This window comes from Thyridium curvatum, assembly GCF_004353045.1.
Source record: "Thyridium curvatum strain D216 chromosome Unknown NODE_43_length_354360_cov_84.162100, whole genome shotgun sequence".
Classification (NCBI taxonomy): Eukaryota; Fungi; Ascomycota; class Sordariomycetes; order Thyridiales; family Thyridiaceae; genus Thyridium; species Thyridium curvatum.
Window position 1 is genome coordinate 230,012 of NW_022156798.1, and position 14,377 is coordinate 244,388.

Genomic DNA, 14,377 nt, shown 5'->3' on the forward strand with positions numbered 1-14,377 from the left:
TTGACAGCGAACATGTGGTGACGACTACATTGGGCGAAAAGAGATCTGGGTCTTCATGTGTACATGCCGAAGTAGGACGCGCCGGAAGCACGCCGATCAATCCGGCAGAATCAACGATGCCTTGGAGTGCACCACATGTGCCGTCGGATACACACATATTCTTCCGTGGAAAGTATTAATGAACATCATGAAGTATGCACTTGTAGATGGTGCGTGCATGTCGCATATCAAGGTTTCCGGCTTGCCAGGCCCAGTAACCAAGCTTTAATCCATGTTGAGGATGAGCCCGTTTGTGGGGGCGCGAGTGGGTACCACAGGGGGGCCCGCTAAGACTCGGGCCAGTGGTGAACCCCTGGTGTGGTGATGCTCGAGGCCTAAAGGTGTTGGCACGCGGCGGGGTTGGTGCTCTCAAGTGCTCTTTACAAGTACACAGCCAGCACCACCAAACATACCCACCCTGAGACATGGATGTCATCACCTGCACGGGGCTAGGCTGATCCTCCCCCAGCACTACCACACCATACTTCCAGGCTTCCCCTCCCTTATCGCGGAATGGAACTCTCCTCACCTCCCTCCGAGAGCGTCGTCGGCCCTCACTCATAATCTTCCAAATCAAAGCAACATACTCTGTGTCCTGGACAGATGTTGAGGGTGTTTGCAGCTTCTGTACATCCGATCTACGGCAGCCAGGCCTTACATGTAGTCTCCTTTGTCCACGATGCGACCCTCCGACGCCTTCGGGTTCCGACGCCCCACTGATAACGACATGACGCCCATGCCGCTCCAGACCGCCCCGTCGTCCGCTGCCGCACAGCAGATGACTTACTTTCTCGCCGACGAGGCCACCGTCGACGCGTCTCTCGAGCAGTCCTTGCCCAGCCTGCACCGCCCCCGCGATCCCAGGAAGCACCAGCCCGCCGAGAGGCTCGACACCAGCATCATCTCCTCGGCCCCGGCGAGCCCGGCTCCAAGTCCGAGAGCGACGCCGGTGGGGATGACGAGCCTGGAGAGCAGCTTCGTCGATGCGGGGAGGAGCATGGCGATAGAAACGCCGGAGCTGCGGCCGGTGACCCCGCCTTCGCGGGCCCCGCTGTCCCAGCCCATGACGCCCATCATGCTGGGCACGCCGGGCGGGCAGTCCTCGGCCGCGCTGAGCAGCACCTCCTCGCGGAGGAACTCGCTGACGGGGTCGTGTGCGCTGTCTGAGGACCTGGGGGAGAGCGCCGCCGTTACTGCGGCGGGCATGAGCACGAGCGGCGAGGAGGGCTCGGGCACGCAGACCCTGTCCGGACAAGCCTCTTCGGGTATGATGGACAGCGGAAGTGCCCCGCAGCTCATCATGCCGAGCATCAAGATGCCGAGTCGAAGACCGTTTACAGAAGAGGGGAAGAGGATAGGTAGACTGAAGGTGCTCATTGCTGGCGCATCAGGTAAACACTCTTCACCACCAAGCTTGCTCCTATGTGACGAGCACAAATACTAATGCGGATGGGTCTAGGCATCGGCAAAACGTCGCTGATCAAAGCCATCGTGCAATCCTGCGAGCACATTGTACATGTAGATAGCATTACGCCGTCGTCCGTCTCCCTCGCGACGAGGAGAAGCTCGAGGAGCACGATCAGGCAGAGATCGTCCAGGTCGGAGACAACCACGTCTCACATCACCGAGATATATGCCAGCACTAAACCATACCCCGAGTGGTGGTCAGATATAGACGAGTTCCGGGCACTCAGGAGAAGAAAGAGCCTAGGGGACAGCGTTCTGGACCGTAATATTTGTTTTGTCGACACGCCGGGCTTGAGCCGCGGATCATCGGTACTGGCTACTCCTTACCTCATACACCTGAATATTTGCTAATGTGACTGAAACAGGCGATGGAGACCATTGCACCAGTAATCGAGTATATTGAAACGCAACTCGAGAAGCTTTCCAGCAACTCGCTCAGTGATTCTGAGACACTGAACCTAGTCGGCGGGGACGGAGGCTCTCAAGTCGACGCTGTGTTTTACATGATTTCTGCTAGTAAGTTGTACCTCTGATACTCGAAAGAATCTGGTCTGCTCTTCTATTATGCTCGTTGCTAACTAAGGCCAGAACTTACCTCTGCGGACATCGAATATTTAAGACGGCTTGCGCCTCTGACCAACATTATACCAGTGCTAGCTCTGGCAGATACGATGGACTCCACGCAGTTGGCAGACAGCAAGGAAATTGTTACCTGTCAACTACAGGAGGCCAGCATCCGGCCTTTTACGTTTGCATACCCACTCAACCCGACGGTGAGGGCCGTGAACGCCACCTGCCCATACGCCATCTCCAGCGCCCTGGGACCGGATCACGACACAATGGACGCGAGCCTACTTATGAGTCCCGAGTATATCCAGCCGCTTATACCCACGGACCTTTCTGCACTCGTCGAGCAAGTGTTTTCACAAGAAGGAGTCTCTTGGCTGAGGCATTCGGCCGCGAGAAAGTATGTGCTGTGGAAGGGATCGTCAGAGAACACATCGCGCCCACAAGCACTCTATCGGCCACTGAGTTATCCGACTCCAGCTATGGGTGCACCTGATCAAAGAATCCGCACCCATCCTGTAGGCCCGACCTCGTCCTTTGCCATGGCTAGGGTTGCGGATCACACTCAGCGCGAAGAGCGTCTGGCACAAATACGGCTGGCAAATTGGGCATCGGAGCTGCAGCGTAGTCTCGCCAACGAAAGAGCCCGATATGAGGCACTCGCCAACAGCGAGAGGGCCGTGTGGCTTACGGAGCGCTTGAACGAATGCGTCCAAGATGGGACCTTGGTACCGGTTGGTCGCGGGAGGCGGAATTCGGCAAGAGCACGAGAGTCAGGGTTCGCGAGACGGTTTGGAGACAACGGTAGTGGGAGCAGGACGGCAAGCAAGGGCTTGAAGTATCAGGATCCTCTGGGCCTGCTTGACGTTACGGCAGACATCAAGGCGAAAGGTTGGGCTGCGCTCGAACTCATCGGTGGATTGGGAGTGCTCGGTGGACTTGCCCTGTGGATGTCACGACATTATTGTCACTCCCAGGTCTATCAGTGGCTTATGGAGGAATGGGGACGGATCTGGTACGGCGACTGATGGGTTGATTCTCTTGGATTGCCCGACATTGTTGTTGTTACTCCTCGCTTGTCTGCCGTGGTAACTCCCGAGGTTTGAAAGTTTGAGATGATGCACATAGATATACGAATGGCGTCGTTCATTTTTAGGATAGGGATATACCACACTTGATCTTCTTACCCCCAAATATCAGTCAAAGCACTAAGCTCTCGATCTGTCGCCAGTGTTTGGGGACGCATAGCGTGGATTCTCTTGCCCAGGTTGCCACTGGAGTGAATAGGCGGTGTATTGCGCGGTTGGGCAAATACCATTGTGTTGCTTTCATTGACATCAACAGGTGGCTGACCCTATTTATGGATGTGTATAAGGATGGAGGGGATACATGTGCCTAGGGATAGCTTCAATTTCACAGGCGCTGATAAACGACGACCCCGTGCCCCCGATAACGCGGTTAGGTACCTATGTAGGTACCTAGTCGATTACGCCAGGCCTGAGCGTTGCAAGCTGTGGACCCACTTGGTGCGATCTTCGCTGCTCTCGAAATAACATTCGCGCTCATGGGCCAGTCAAATGCTGCTTTGCTTGCAATCCCTTAACGTGCGTCGAGACGACTTGGGGCTTGCCGCCAGCATCGACGAAACAACATTCATTTACCCCCCGGGCCTTTTCCCTTGGTTTTGCCTTTCTGTATCGCCATCTACGACGAAGATAGGGACTGTCGGCACAGCGATCTGGTTCGTCAAACCAGTCCGCCCAGTCCACTGTCACCTTTCCGTCACTGGATCAATGACTTCGGTCGTCAGCTTGGCTCGACTTTGAGAACACCCCCCGCTGATCTATCACGAATCGCATCGCCATGCCCTCCGAGAGACAGTACGGCGTAACGCCGCCCCTCTCTACGCAGCTTCCTAGCGAAGACCAGAAGCAGGCCGCGGATGCCCTGTTGCAAGAATTGCATAGCCAGGGCACCTTTGAGAGCGCTGCTGAGACGGCGAAGAGGTGAGCTGCGCTTTGCCCTTATAATCACGCCAGCAGTCATTGCGACCCAGTTCTCCAGATGCTGACGATGTTTTCTTTGCATCAGATACGAGGTTCTGGCTTCTATCCAGGCCATTGCCGATGCGTTTGTTAGGCAGGTGGCACAAGAGAAGGAACCTGATAACCCGACCCTCATCAAAGATGCCCGCGCTCGGGTCTTCACCTACGGCAGTTTTCGACTGGGCGTGTACGGACCCGGCTCCGATATCGATACCCTGGTTGTCGCTCCTCGATACGTTACACGCGTCGAATACTTCAAGTACTTCCCAGACTTGCTGAGGAAAATGTCGCCTCCGGGCGCCATCACTGAGCTCGCCGCCGTTGAAGATGCATTCGTACCCATCATCAAATTCGAGTACTCGGGCATCAGCATCGACTTGATCTTTTCGAGGATAGCCACTTTGAAGCAACTTCCTGGAGAGAAAGACTGGAACTTGAAGGACTCGAATCTGCTTCGTGGTCTGGATGAAGCTGAGCTTCGGTCCGTGAACGGCACCCGAGTCACCGACGAGATTGTCGATTTGGTCCCAGAGCAGAAAACCTTCAGAGATGCGCTCCGGGCTGTCAAGCTGTGGGCCCAGCGCAAGGCGATATATGCCAACATCATGGGCTTTCCTGGTGGCGTTGCATGGGCCATGATGGTTGCTCGGGTGTGCCAGCTCTATCCGAAGGCGACGAGTGCTGTGATAGTTTCCAAGTTCTTCGGCATCCTTCTCCAGTGGCCGTGGCCGAACCCTGTTCTTCTGAAGAACATTGAGAGCGGCCCTCTGCAAGCCCGTGTCTGGAACCCCAAGGTAGGTGCTCTCAAAAGTCGTCTCCGACACCTTTGCATTGGCTAATCGTGCAATAGATCTACAAGGGTGACGGCTTTCATCTCATGCCCATCATCACTCCCGCTTACCCCTCCATGTGCGCCACCTTCAACATCACGAGATCGTCTATGACTGTGATCCAGCGAGAGCTGTCGCTCGCATCTGATCTGTGCCAGAAGATCATGGCCGGGATTAGGCCCTGGAGTGCTCTGTTTACCAGACACACCTTCTTCACCCAAGACTACAAGTACTACATCTCTGTGATTGCCTCAAGCACAGACAAAGAGGCACACGTAAAGTGGGCCGGCTTTGTCGAGTCCAAGGTTCGGCTTCTAGTGCAGGGACTCGAACGCCACCAGTCTATTGTACTTGCTCGACCGTTCAACAAGGGCTATGAGCGGACAAATATGTGCGCTAGCCCTGAAGGGGTCGAAGAGGTCAAGAACGGCAGCCTTGCTTACGTCGTCAAGAAAGAGGAAGGAGAGGCGATCAAGGCCGAGGCTACCAACGGAAACGGCACGCAGGCCAAGACAGAGGTCAAGGCCGACTCGACCTCAGAAGCCAAGACAGAGGTTAAGCCCGAGGTCAAGACGGAAGATGTGCCCCTGAATGTGAAGCCTGAAGATGGTGCTGATGCCGCAGTCAAGCTTGAGGATGTTCAACCTCAGGGCACTGAGGTGTATACTACCACACATTACATCGGTATCGAACTAGTCGAGAGTAAGCTTCCCCTTTATGATCTTGCCTTTTCAGATCCCGGGCTTCTTTGTCCTTGTCCAGGTTGGATCTCTCAAGACGGGTTTCTTAACATTTCGCCATCAACAGAAGCCAAATCCCTCGATCTCTCATATCAAGTCAACGAGTTTAAGGATCTCTGCTTTGCCTGGGAGCTCTATAGGAACGAGCTTCACAAAACATGCACCGTCAACATTCAGCACGTTCGCAAGTGAGTCTTGGCAAATTTTCAAATGAACGTAGTCGATGCGGCGACTGACAACCTCTAGTTTCACGCTCCCCGACGACGTTTTCGAGGCAGGAGAAGTCAAGCCAACGAAACCGGTGAAGAAGAGGAACGTGCCGGCCACAGCGCAAGCCGCCAATGCCGCCAACTCGAAGAAGCGAACGGCCTCAGAAGTACGTACGAGGCACTGGCTTCTAGCAAGGCGCTCGATAGCCTTGACCCTCTATTCATGGAACTCTACATCATCTTGGGCTTGCTAACGCATACTAACAAGCCTCAACAGGAACAAAACAACCCCCCCAAGCGTCAGCAGACGACCGTCGCCGCCGGCTGATTGTGGATGCCGCCCGACGATCGCTCTATCACTCTATAAGTTCCCTGGGTCTTGCAAAGAGTGGCGAGTGTTACACATACCTGCGCTGTCCGGGTCTCGGCCCTTTGACCAGTGCTGGCATACCAGTTTGCGATTTCCACTGACAAGCAGATCTGATGCCTGACGCATCCTATCGCTTCGCACATGACCTCGACTTACAGCAGCTGCAGTTGATTATTTTTGCCGTGCACATTCCCAGTCTAGGCGATCATCAGACTAAAGAAGCTGCGGAAACACCGAGGCAAGTCGATCATGAAATCGGACACCCCGTCAAGCCAGTATGCTTGACGCATCTTTTGGCCCAGCGTTGTTCACATTGTCGGATTTGTGAGACGTAGATGGCCTGCCTATCCATTCTTGAAAAGTGTACGATCTTCGAAGCACCTTTTGTCTTCTTCACACACAAGCACACATACCCCAATACCCCTATACTATTCTAGGTTCCTGCCATTTGTTTTCTGTGGCAAACGGAAGGCGTCCGGACCCGAGGGGCATTTCTAGCACCGAGAAGGAGTTTGAGGGGTTCCAGCAGCACCAGACCGCTGCGTACATGCCTGCTAAGGCAGGGCTTGTCGGTATGGAGTCCAGTCTAGCATATGTGTATCTAGCGATTCGGCAGTTTGCCTCGTCCCATGACAGCTTCTTAATAGAAATCGCATTTCGGGGCACAAATGCCCCGGCCCAATAAACAACAGATGAGAACCGCTGGGAGTTGATAATTCTCATGGGTACTTCGCATTGTGGCTTTCGGTATGATTTATCCAGTTGAGAACTTCTTCGACTAACATGTGTTATCACCTCCTGTGTCCTTTGTCGAGGAGAAAAGACTTCAGCGATGAAGAGTTCACAGAGCAAACGAAAAGCTGAGGCGATTATTCCATTGAAAATTCCACTAGGCTCGGATAGAATCCACGACACCCTTTTTTGATATTTAGTAATGTAATGCTGGCAGTGTTTTGGAGATTCTTGGGCATCCCCGGTATGTACAATTCATTGTTCGCTATCGTCGCCCTATTCAACGGACAAGTAAGGAACAATGGGTGCCACTCGATCCTAGACATAGGCGTGGCGTCTTCCGCCGTGACCAACTTGATGAGGATCGTGGGCATGCTTCTCTGACCTAACTTCCATAGAATCCTAGTACAGAACCTCGGATGGTCAGAGCCAATATATCTTTCTTTCCCACTTGCCAATCTCCTTCCGTAGCATCAAGGCAGCTCAGTCGTCGTCGTCTCCAATGTCGCTGCCGCTGGACCACCCGTCGTGGTACTCGTCCGCCATCTCGGCCAGGTCGTTGCTGAGGCCCTCGCGGTCGACGAGGCCGATCGACCGCACGACGGTGCCGCGCAGCTGCCGCAGGCGGTCGCACACGGCGCTCTCGGTCGACAGGGCGGCGGTGACGCCGGCGGAGGCGCCCGACGGCAGGGGCCTGCCGGCGTCGCCGTCGAGGAAGATGCGCGGGAAGCTGTCCGGCAGGGGGTACCCCAGGTCGGTGCGGTACCTCCTGCTGAAGCTCTGCTGGGCGTGCCGTCGGCGGATCACCTCCTCCCTATGGTCTGCCTCTGAGGTGGTGGTGGTGGTGGCCGTCGTCGTCTCCGCCGCCTCGTCCTTGATTACGGGGCCGCGGCTGGTCACGACCTGGCCAAAGACCCGGGCCTGCTTGTGGCCGTTTTGTCGGGACGACTGTTGTGGTAGCTCGTCGGGCGGCGAGAAGTCTATGTCCAGGGAGAGGCTCTCTGCGGCTGCGCCCTCCGGATGCGTGTCCCCGCTTACCGCTGGAGCTGCTGGATGGTCATGGGAAGAAGGTTGTAGGCTCATCGAAAGGCTGGCGACTGTCTGCTTGCCCATGACGTTGAGCAGGTCTGTGATGGTGCCCATGGCGTCCCGGTCCTGGGCGTGCTTGAGCCGAGATGGCAGTGTGACGCTTTCGATAGCCGTGGCGAGGAGGGCGGACGTGTGCCACCTTGAGGCGAGGTCTAGGGATATGTTTCGGGGCAGGGGCCTCTCGGGGATGGAGACAGGTACCAGCAGTGAGGCCTGCTTGTATGCCTCTGTGAGAGTTTGCGCCTTGTTGGCTAGCCGGAGGAGCCGCTTCTCTCTGGGAACCCCTCGCAGCGAGTCCTGCAGCCCCCATACCCAGACAGTGGTCTTTCCGTACTCGTCCCGGATGCGCTCCAGGTAGCGGGTCATGAACCCGCCCCAGGCGTCGTCGATGGTCGTCATGATCTGGATGCCCTGCATGTGGTCGGCCTCCTCGGCGAACGGCCTCAGGTCGCGGTCGAGCAGGTCGTGCTCCCTGTCGAGGGACGAGAACAGCTCCTCGCCCGAGGCGCGCTTGTCGAAGGGCCGGATGGCCGAGTTGAGCTCGTACTCGTCGAGCTGGACGACGGAGCGCGGGTGGAAGAAGACGCGGTTGAAGTCGGACCAGTACCGCACCGTCTCGGTGCTGAGGGGCGGCGCCTCCAGCCCGGCGTCGAGGCTCTGCTGGTAGGCGCTCTGCTCTATGGGTTCTTGTCTCTGGACGACGGTCTGTCCGCTCCTGTGTGTGGGAGAGCAAGTCATGAGCATCGGCCGATAACAAAGACTTTCCCCGCATGCTGGGCCACTCACCAGAGAGCTTCCGGCGGCTTATCCTCCATCACGTCGTACAGGGCGTTGATCTTGCGCAACGAACCGAAGCCGCCCTTTAGATCGTATATGACCGTCCTGGGCATAAAAGTCTCGGCGCCATCGGCGCCGATGCCGGGCCGCCAGTGGATGTCATGGTTCACTGGTGATTCTTGATCGGCCGAGTATGTAAAATATGATTCCTGGGTAGAGACACTGATCAATCTTGTTCGCGAGCGGGGTGGTATGATGTTTCTTCTTCATTGCGACTTACTTGTGCGTTCCAGAAATGAGTGGCCAGATAATTGCTCTGCTGCCCGAACTGGAGGGTGATGATCTCGTGCATCTTGATATTTGAGACTTGAGAACTCGGTATTTCGATGACTGCAGCGAGCAAGCTGTGTGTTCTATTGGAACGGCAATCATTCGTTGATGTGGCCTTGGGACTATCAGTTTACCAAAATTATTGTTTGCCCCATGCATATGCGGTCGTTTTTAAAGAATCTAGCCGTATAAGTTGAAGCCTCGAGTTCTGTGATATCCCACTTTTCACAGCTTAAGATGCTGTTCATAATAGCGATCAATTGGTGGATGTTCCTTTGGGTGGAGGGGTTCCCGGCCGGTACGGAGTACATGAGCTGGACCCTGGAGATCCGCGCTAGCGGGGTTCCCGATGATGTCTGCGAACTTATCGAATGAAGTCATTCAAGAACTCGATAAAACTTACTCAGCCTCGAGGGCATCACGAGACCTTCACTTTCCTCTCATTTTTTTTTCTGATACTCGGAGATAAATATCTACCCTATCGCTTCACTCCTTAACGGATCCTGTGGACCGTTACCAATATTATAACAACTTACAGACTTATACGACTGTAACCGCATAAGCATGTCAGCGGCTCTAAGTGCGATCGGCGGAGCCCTGCAGCGGGAATTTCAATCCTTCAAATCTCCTCCGGCCAAGGAGGTTTCCGAGGTCCCCAAAGTCGGCGACCAGGCACCCGTCACGCAGAAGCTACGGTTACCCTCGGACAAGCCTTCCGTGGTCGTCTTCCTGCGCCACTGCGGCTGCCCGTTTGCAGAGAAGGCCTTTAAGCAGCTCACCACACTCTCGTCCCGCCACGCCTCTACGCTCCATTGCGTTGCCGTCTCGCACTCGTCGAAGGAGGTCACGGACAAGTGGATAGTCGACGTCGGCGGCGAGTGGGAGGTTGATGTGGTGATCGACGAGGAGCGCGATGTCTACGCCGCGTGGGGCCTGGGGCTCTCCAGCGTCTGGTACGCCATGGGACCCAAGACGCTCTACTCGGTATATCGAGCCGGAGTCGATGAGGGCATCTGGAATCGGCCCACCGAGAGCGGCAGCCGGTGGCAGACGGGAGGAGCCTTTGCCGTCGGCGCAGACGGCAAGATTATGTGGGCGCACGTCTCGAGCTCAGCCAGCGATGTGCCGGACTTTGAGGAAGTCGCGCGGTTGCTGGAGGGTGACGAGGAAGTCACGAAGCCGTAAGGGCTGTTCATGTGCTGGTTGAAGGGTCGATATGGTTGTTGGTTACCACGAAGGGAATGAATTCTCATTCGAGGAATACGGGTTCGGGCATTCGCAAACCAGACATCACGGATTGATATTGATACCTTGGCTATACTTTTCTTCAGAGCCGTGTTGCGGTCGACCAGACGTTCTCATTTCTTGGTGTGGTGTGTGTATGAATTGTATGAATATAGGGATCAGGATCAACTTTCAGCCTTTATCGAACTCGTTTGTATCTTTACGTGGACTTTGCATCATATGATAGGTACCCAGAGAAACATGCATCACGTCTCATTCCTCAGCCCTGTCAGTTGAGTTCCTGCCTTGCAGTGGAACGTATGAGGTCTTGCTGACCCGTCGGGAGGTACATCCATCCGGCTTGCTTCCCAACAGACAGGATCCGTGTCGCACATGATTTCATCCCTTTCATTGCTTTTTTGCTTCTCGCTTGTGAGAGACAGTAAGGTCTAGGTCGAGGGGAGGAGAGGGAGGGTTCAGATGCCGCCCGAGAGGACTGGCATGCAGGCATCCCTGTTCTCGGATGTATGCATACTTCCTTTACTTTGCTGCACCTGCCCTGGGTTTCCCAAGGGTTGAGAATGAATGAGCTCCCGAGGTCCCTTACGTGCGACAATAGAGTTGGACGGGAAGCTTGCCCCTTCCTTTTTCCCCAGCCAGAGAAAGATTAGAGTGAGCATCAGGGTTTCCATTGACGGGATGGAAGGGGCGAGCATCAGGTGGAAAAGGATGGGGCATGACTGACAGTCACTGACAGAGGGCTCACAGCTCGCCAATCTACGCGCTTGTCTCTGGAGGTACTTTGCCCCTACGTTTTGCTGGGCTGGAGACCCACAGGTACTTGTCAGGTGCTAGTTTAAGAAGGCACGTTCCAATGCGGGTCCCAGTAGCGACGCGGTTTTTCTGGTGAATTTTGGGTAATCGCGATCGAGTCTCGCATTGCGACTTCAATTAAACAAAGCCTTTTGACAAATAAGGTTCGCCTGTGGCCAAAGCCACGACACAAAAGTCAACAAACCCCCTCCAACCCTCGCTGCCGCACGCCCGAAATCCATCTCCGCCATCACATTCGTCTCCCGAGCACGGCGATCCCAGCTGCCCCAGCACCGAGCAGCGCTTTCGAGATCGCCAGTGTTACACCTGTCGCAAAAAAGAGGGCTGCCCTGACTCTCCCCTGCCACGAGTGGTCTGCCCCGCTGGCCGCAATCGACAATTCACCACCACCGCATCCAGGACAAGATATTGGATCTCGAGAACCGCATGCTTCGGTGATATCCAGGCAAGACCAAAAAAAGAAGATGCCTAGTCCAGCCAAGAGGTCTTCACAACGGACCAGGCGCGACTCGCGCAGGGAGCCGAGCACTGATCGTCCCGATACCTCGTCGCCCTCGCGCCCTGCCAAGCGCAGAAAGCAGGTACGAGTGCATGCCTCCGAGCGCTCCGTCTGTCGCACATAGCAGGAATCCATACTAACTGTTACACGCAGATTGAGTCCTCGCCCCACGATACCGTGGAAGAGGAAGGCTCCAGCCTTCTTGCCGACAGCTCAGGAATCAACCTCAACGATGATGTCGTCACCCGAGTCACCAGCCACCTGCACTCGCCAGCCGGCCAGCTCGTACAGTCGAGCCGCGATCACAGCAACGCTATACATGAAGCCAATAAGGAAGGCGTTCAAGCCTACGCCAAGATCGCTGCTTGCGACTGGACATACTACGTCACCAAGCTCATCGTGAATATTGGACGCTCCTCTGAGCCGCAGTCCCAGCAACCCCCTGGCTACGACCCCGAGGACGACGACGAGTACGTCCACATCGATCTCGGTCCCAGTAAAATGATCTCGCGCCAGCACGCTGTGATATTCTTCAACAGCAAGGATGAGGAGTGGGTGCTGACGGTCAAGGGCCGAAACGGACTCAAGATCAACGGTCAGCCCCTGAAGCTCAACGAATCCCAGCCTTTGGTAAGCGGCCAGGTCATCGAGATCGGAAACATCGAGATGATGTTTGTACTTCCTCTTGAAACTGCTCCTCTGCGCATCGACGAGGAATACCTCCGGCGGGCTGGCCTGCCCAAGACTGAATTCACTACCAGCCCGATTCCTGGATCCCGAAATCTACGACCTAACTCTGCCGGCGAATCCTCCATCAACACTCCGAGGAGCACACTTCCCCGAGGCCAGCCATTCCAGCAACCCATAGCGCCTGCACCGCCTGACTATAAGCGACCGGGCACGCCCCCCTCGGCCCGCAGTCGCGCCACCGTCTCCCAGAAATCCCCCCAATTCAAAGAGGCTGGAACAATGCTGATGAACCCCAACGATGTGGACCTGAGTCTGGATGAGAACAAGCATCTCAAGCCGCAGTACAGCTACGCGCAAATGATCACCCAAGCTATCATGAACACGCCTGACGGCAAGCTCAACCTTAGCGGTATATACAGCTTCATCATGGAGAATTATTCCTATTACAAACACCAGCAGGCTGCTGGCTGGCAGGTAAGCCCTTTCCCCTTCTAGACTGTTGAAGATGGATTGGAGTCTCACATGAAGCAGAACTCTATTCGCCACAACCTCTCGTTGAACAAGGCATTCGAGAAGGTGCCTCGCTCTACTGAAGAGCCCGGCAAGGGTATGAAGTGGTACATTCTCCCAGACTACAAGGACGATATGGTCCGAAATGCGTTCAAGGGAGGTCGTGGCGGCCACAGGGGTTCTTCAAACCCCTCGTCACCGAACCAGCTGAACTACGTCAACCAAGGACCTAAGGAGATGGCCGCTCGGGACCATGGTTCAACCAGGAAACGCAAAGTATCACCATCCGGATCACCACAACCTCGCTCCGCCTTACGCGACCCACAAATGACACCGGATCGGAGCTCCCGACGCCTTCTGCCGGGTCAGTCGTCGCTGACGGCCGACGGAAGTCCTCTTCCTCGTTCACGCAAACCTGTCCCAAACAGTGCGCCACCGAGCGAGGCAGACACAGCCCCGCGGTCACCCACACTCGCTTCATCCTACATGCAGGAGGAAGGGTCGTCATTTGTCACCCCAGCGCCGCACCGCGTCCATCCCAAGCTTGCGCCCCCCAGCACAGCCCAGCGACCCAGTCAACATATGCCCACGAGCTCTCCGGCTCCCTTCTGGAAGTATGCTGATATTGGAAGCACCCCCTTGAAATCAGCGCAATTTGATCTCAGCCCTTCGCGACCCCTAGCCGGCCTTGTGCAGAGCAGCAGCCCGCCGCCTGCCGCGAACAAGTCGCCTATTCAGAGCCCCTCGAGACCAAGCCGTGTTGAGCCGCCTCAGCCGGCAGCAGCGCAAGAGGCGCCAAGCGTTCCTGAGGTTGAGGAGGACAGGGGCTTTGACCTGACCAAGTAAGCAGCCATTGTTTGGATTATGCTTGAATTGATATTGACCATCGTGTTTCACAGGGGTTTCCAAAGCATTGGTTCTTATCACGCGCCAGTTGGACGAGGTCTATCTGTGGCGACAGCCATGAACGGCAATCCTTGATTGATGCCTGGTACCAAAAACGGCCTTGACAGATCGAGCACGGGACTCCTTCTGCAAGTCTGTATTCGCACTATTTGGGAGGTGAGACTATATCAGCAGTACTACAGCATAGGTCTAGCGCCTGGAGGGTTGTATTTTGCTTGTATTGAAACTGAGGCTACTGGTCGATGTCTGACTATCTGAGCGAATGAACTATGATTGCCACAAGAACATTGAGCACGGACATATTTGGTGACAGCACAGCAAAAATCTGGAGTGAAGATGTTGTATTGTCATATTCTGACGAACTTGTGAGAGGCAACAACAGCCTAGATTGTACAGATGCTCGGTCTTCCCCAAAGGTGAAGAGAGGAATTAACCGTGGGATGGCCCCCCTTTTTTTCCAAACCAAGAAAAACTCAAAAAAAGGAGTCGCAATGCCTCCGTATGCAAGTGCAGCCACAC

At 55.3% G+C, this 14,377-nt stretch overlaps 4 protein-coding genes across 4 annotated transcripts; 3 read left to right on the forward strand and 1 right to left on the reverse strand.

Moving 5' to 3' along the window:
* Positions 1–718: 718 nt before the first annotated feature.
* On the forward strand, positions 719–3,101 carry E0L32_007228 (uncharacterized protein; the record flags this gene model as incomplete). Its single annotated transcript, XM_031141949.1, has 4 exons — positions 719–1,430; positions 1,499–1,551; positions 1,872–2,022; positions 2,095–3,101. 4 exons carry the CDS (start codon positions 719–721, stop codon positions 3,099–3,101), a joined length of 1,923 nt encoding a protein of 640 aa, XP_030993824.1.
* An 835-nt stretch (positions 3,102–3,936) lies between these two features.
* Positions 3,937–6,225, forward strand: E0L32_007229 (uncharacterized protein; the record flags this gene model as incomplete). Its single annotated transcript, XM_031141950.1, has 5 exons — positions 3,937–4,079; positions 4,165–4,912; positions 4,969–5,876; positions 5,935–6,064; positions 6,175–6,225. 5 exons carry the CDS (start codon positions 3,937–3,939, stop codon positions 6,223–6,225), a joined length of 1,980 nt encoding a protein of 659 aa, XP_030993825.1.
* Positions 6,226–7,482: 1,257 nt separating this feature from the next.
* E0L32_007230 (uncharacterized protein) lies at positions 7,483–9,217 on the reverse strand (the record flags this gene model as incomplete). Its single annotated transcript, XM_031141951.1, has 3 exons — positions 7,483–8,803; positions 8,875–9,074; positions 9,146–9,217. The coding sequence occupies 3 exons, from the start codon at positions 9,215–9,217 to the stop codon at positions 7,483–7,485; spliced, it is 1,593 nt and encodes a 530-aa protein (XP_030993826.1).
* A 542-nt stretch (positions 9,218–9,759) lies between these two features.
* E0L32_007231 (uncharacterized protein) lies at positions 9,760–13,933 on the forward strand (the record flags this gene model as incomplete). Its single annotated transcript, XM_031141952.1, has 5 exons — positions 9,760–10,376; positions 11,429–11,834; positions 11,906–12,916; positions 12,974–13,794; positions 13,852–13,933. 5 exons carry the CDS (start codon positions 9,760–9,762, stop codon positions 13,931–13,933), a joined length of 2,937 nt encoding a protein of 978 aa, XP_030993827.1.
* Between the last annotated feature and the right edge of the window lie 444 nt (positions 13,934–14,377).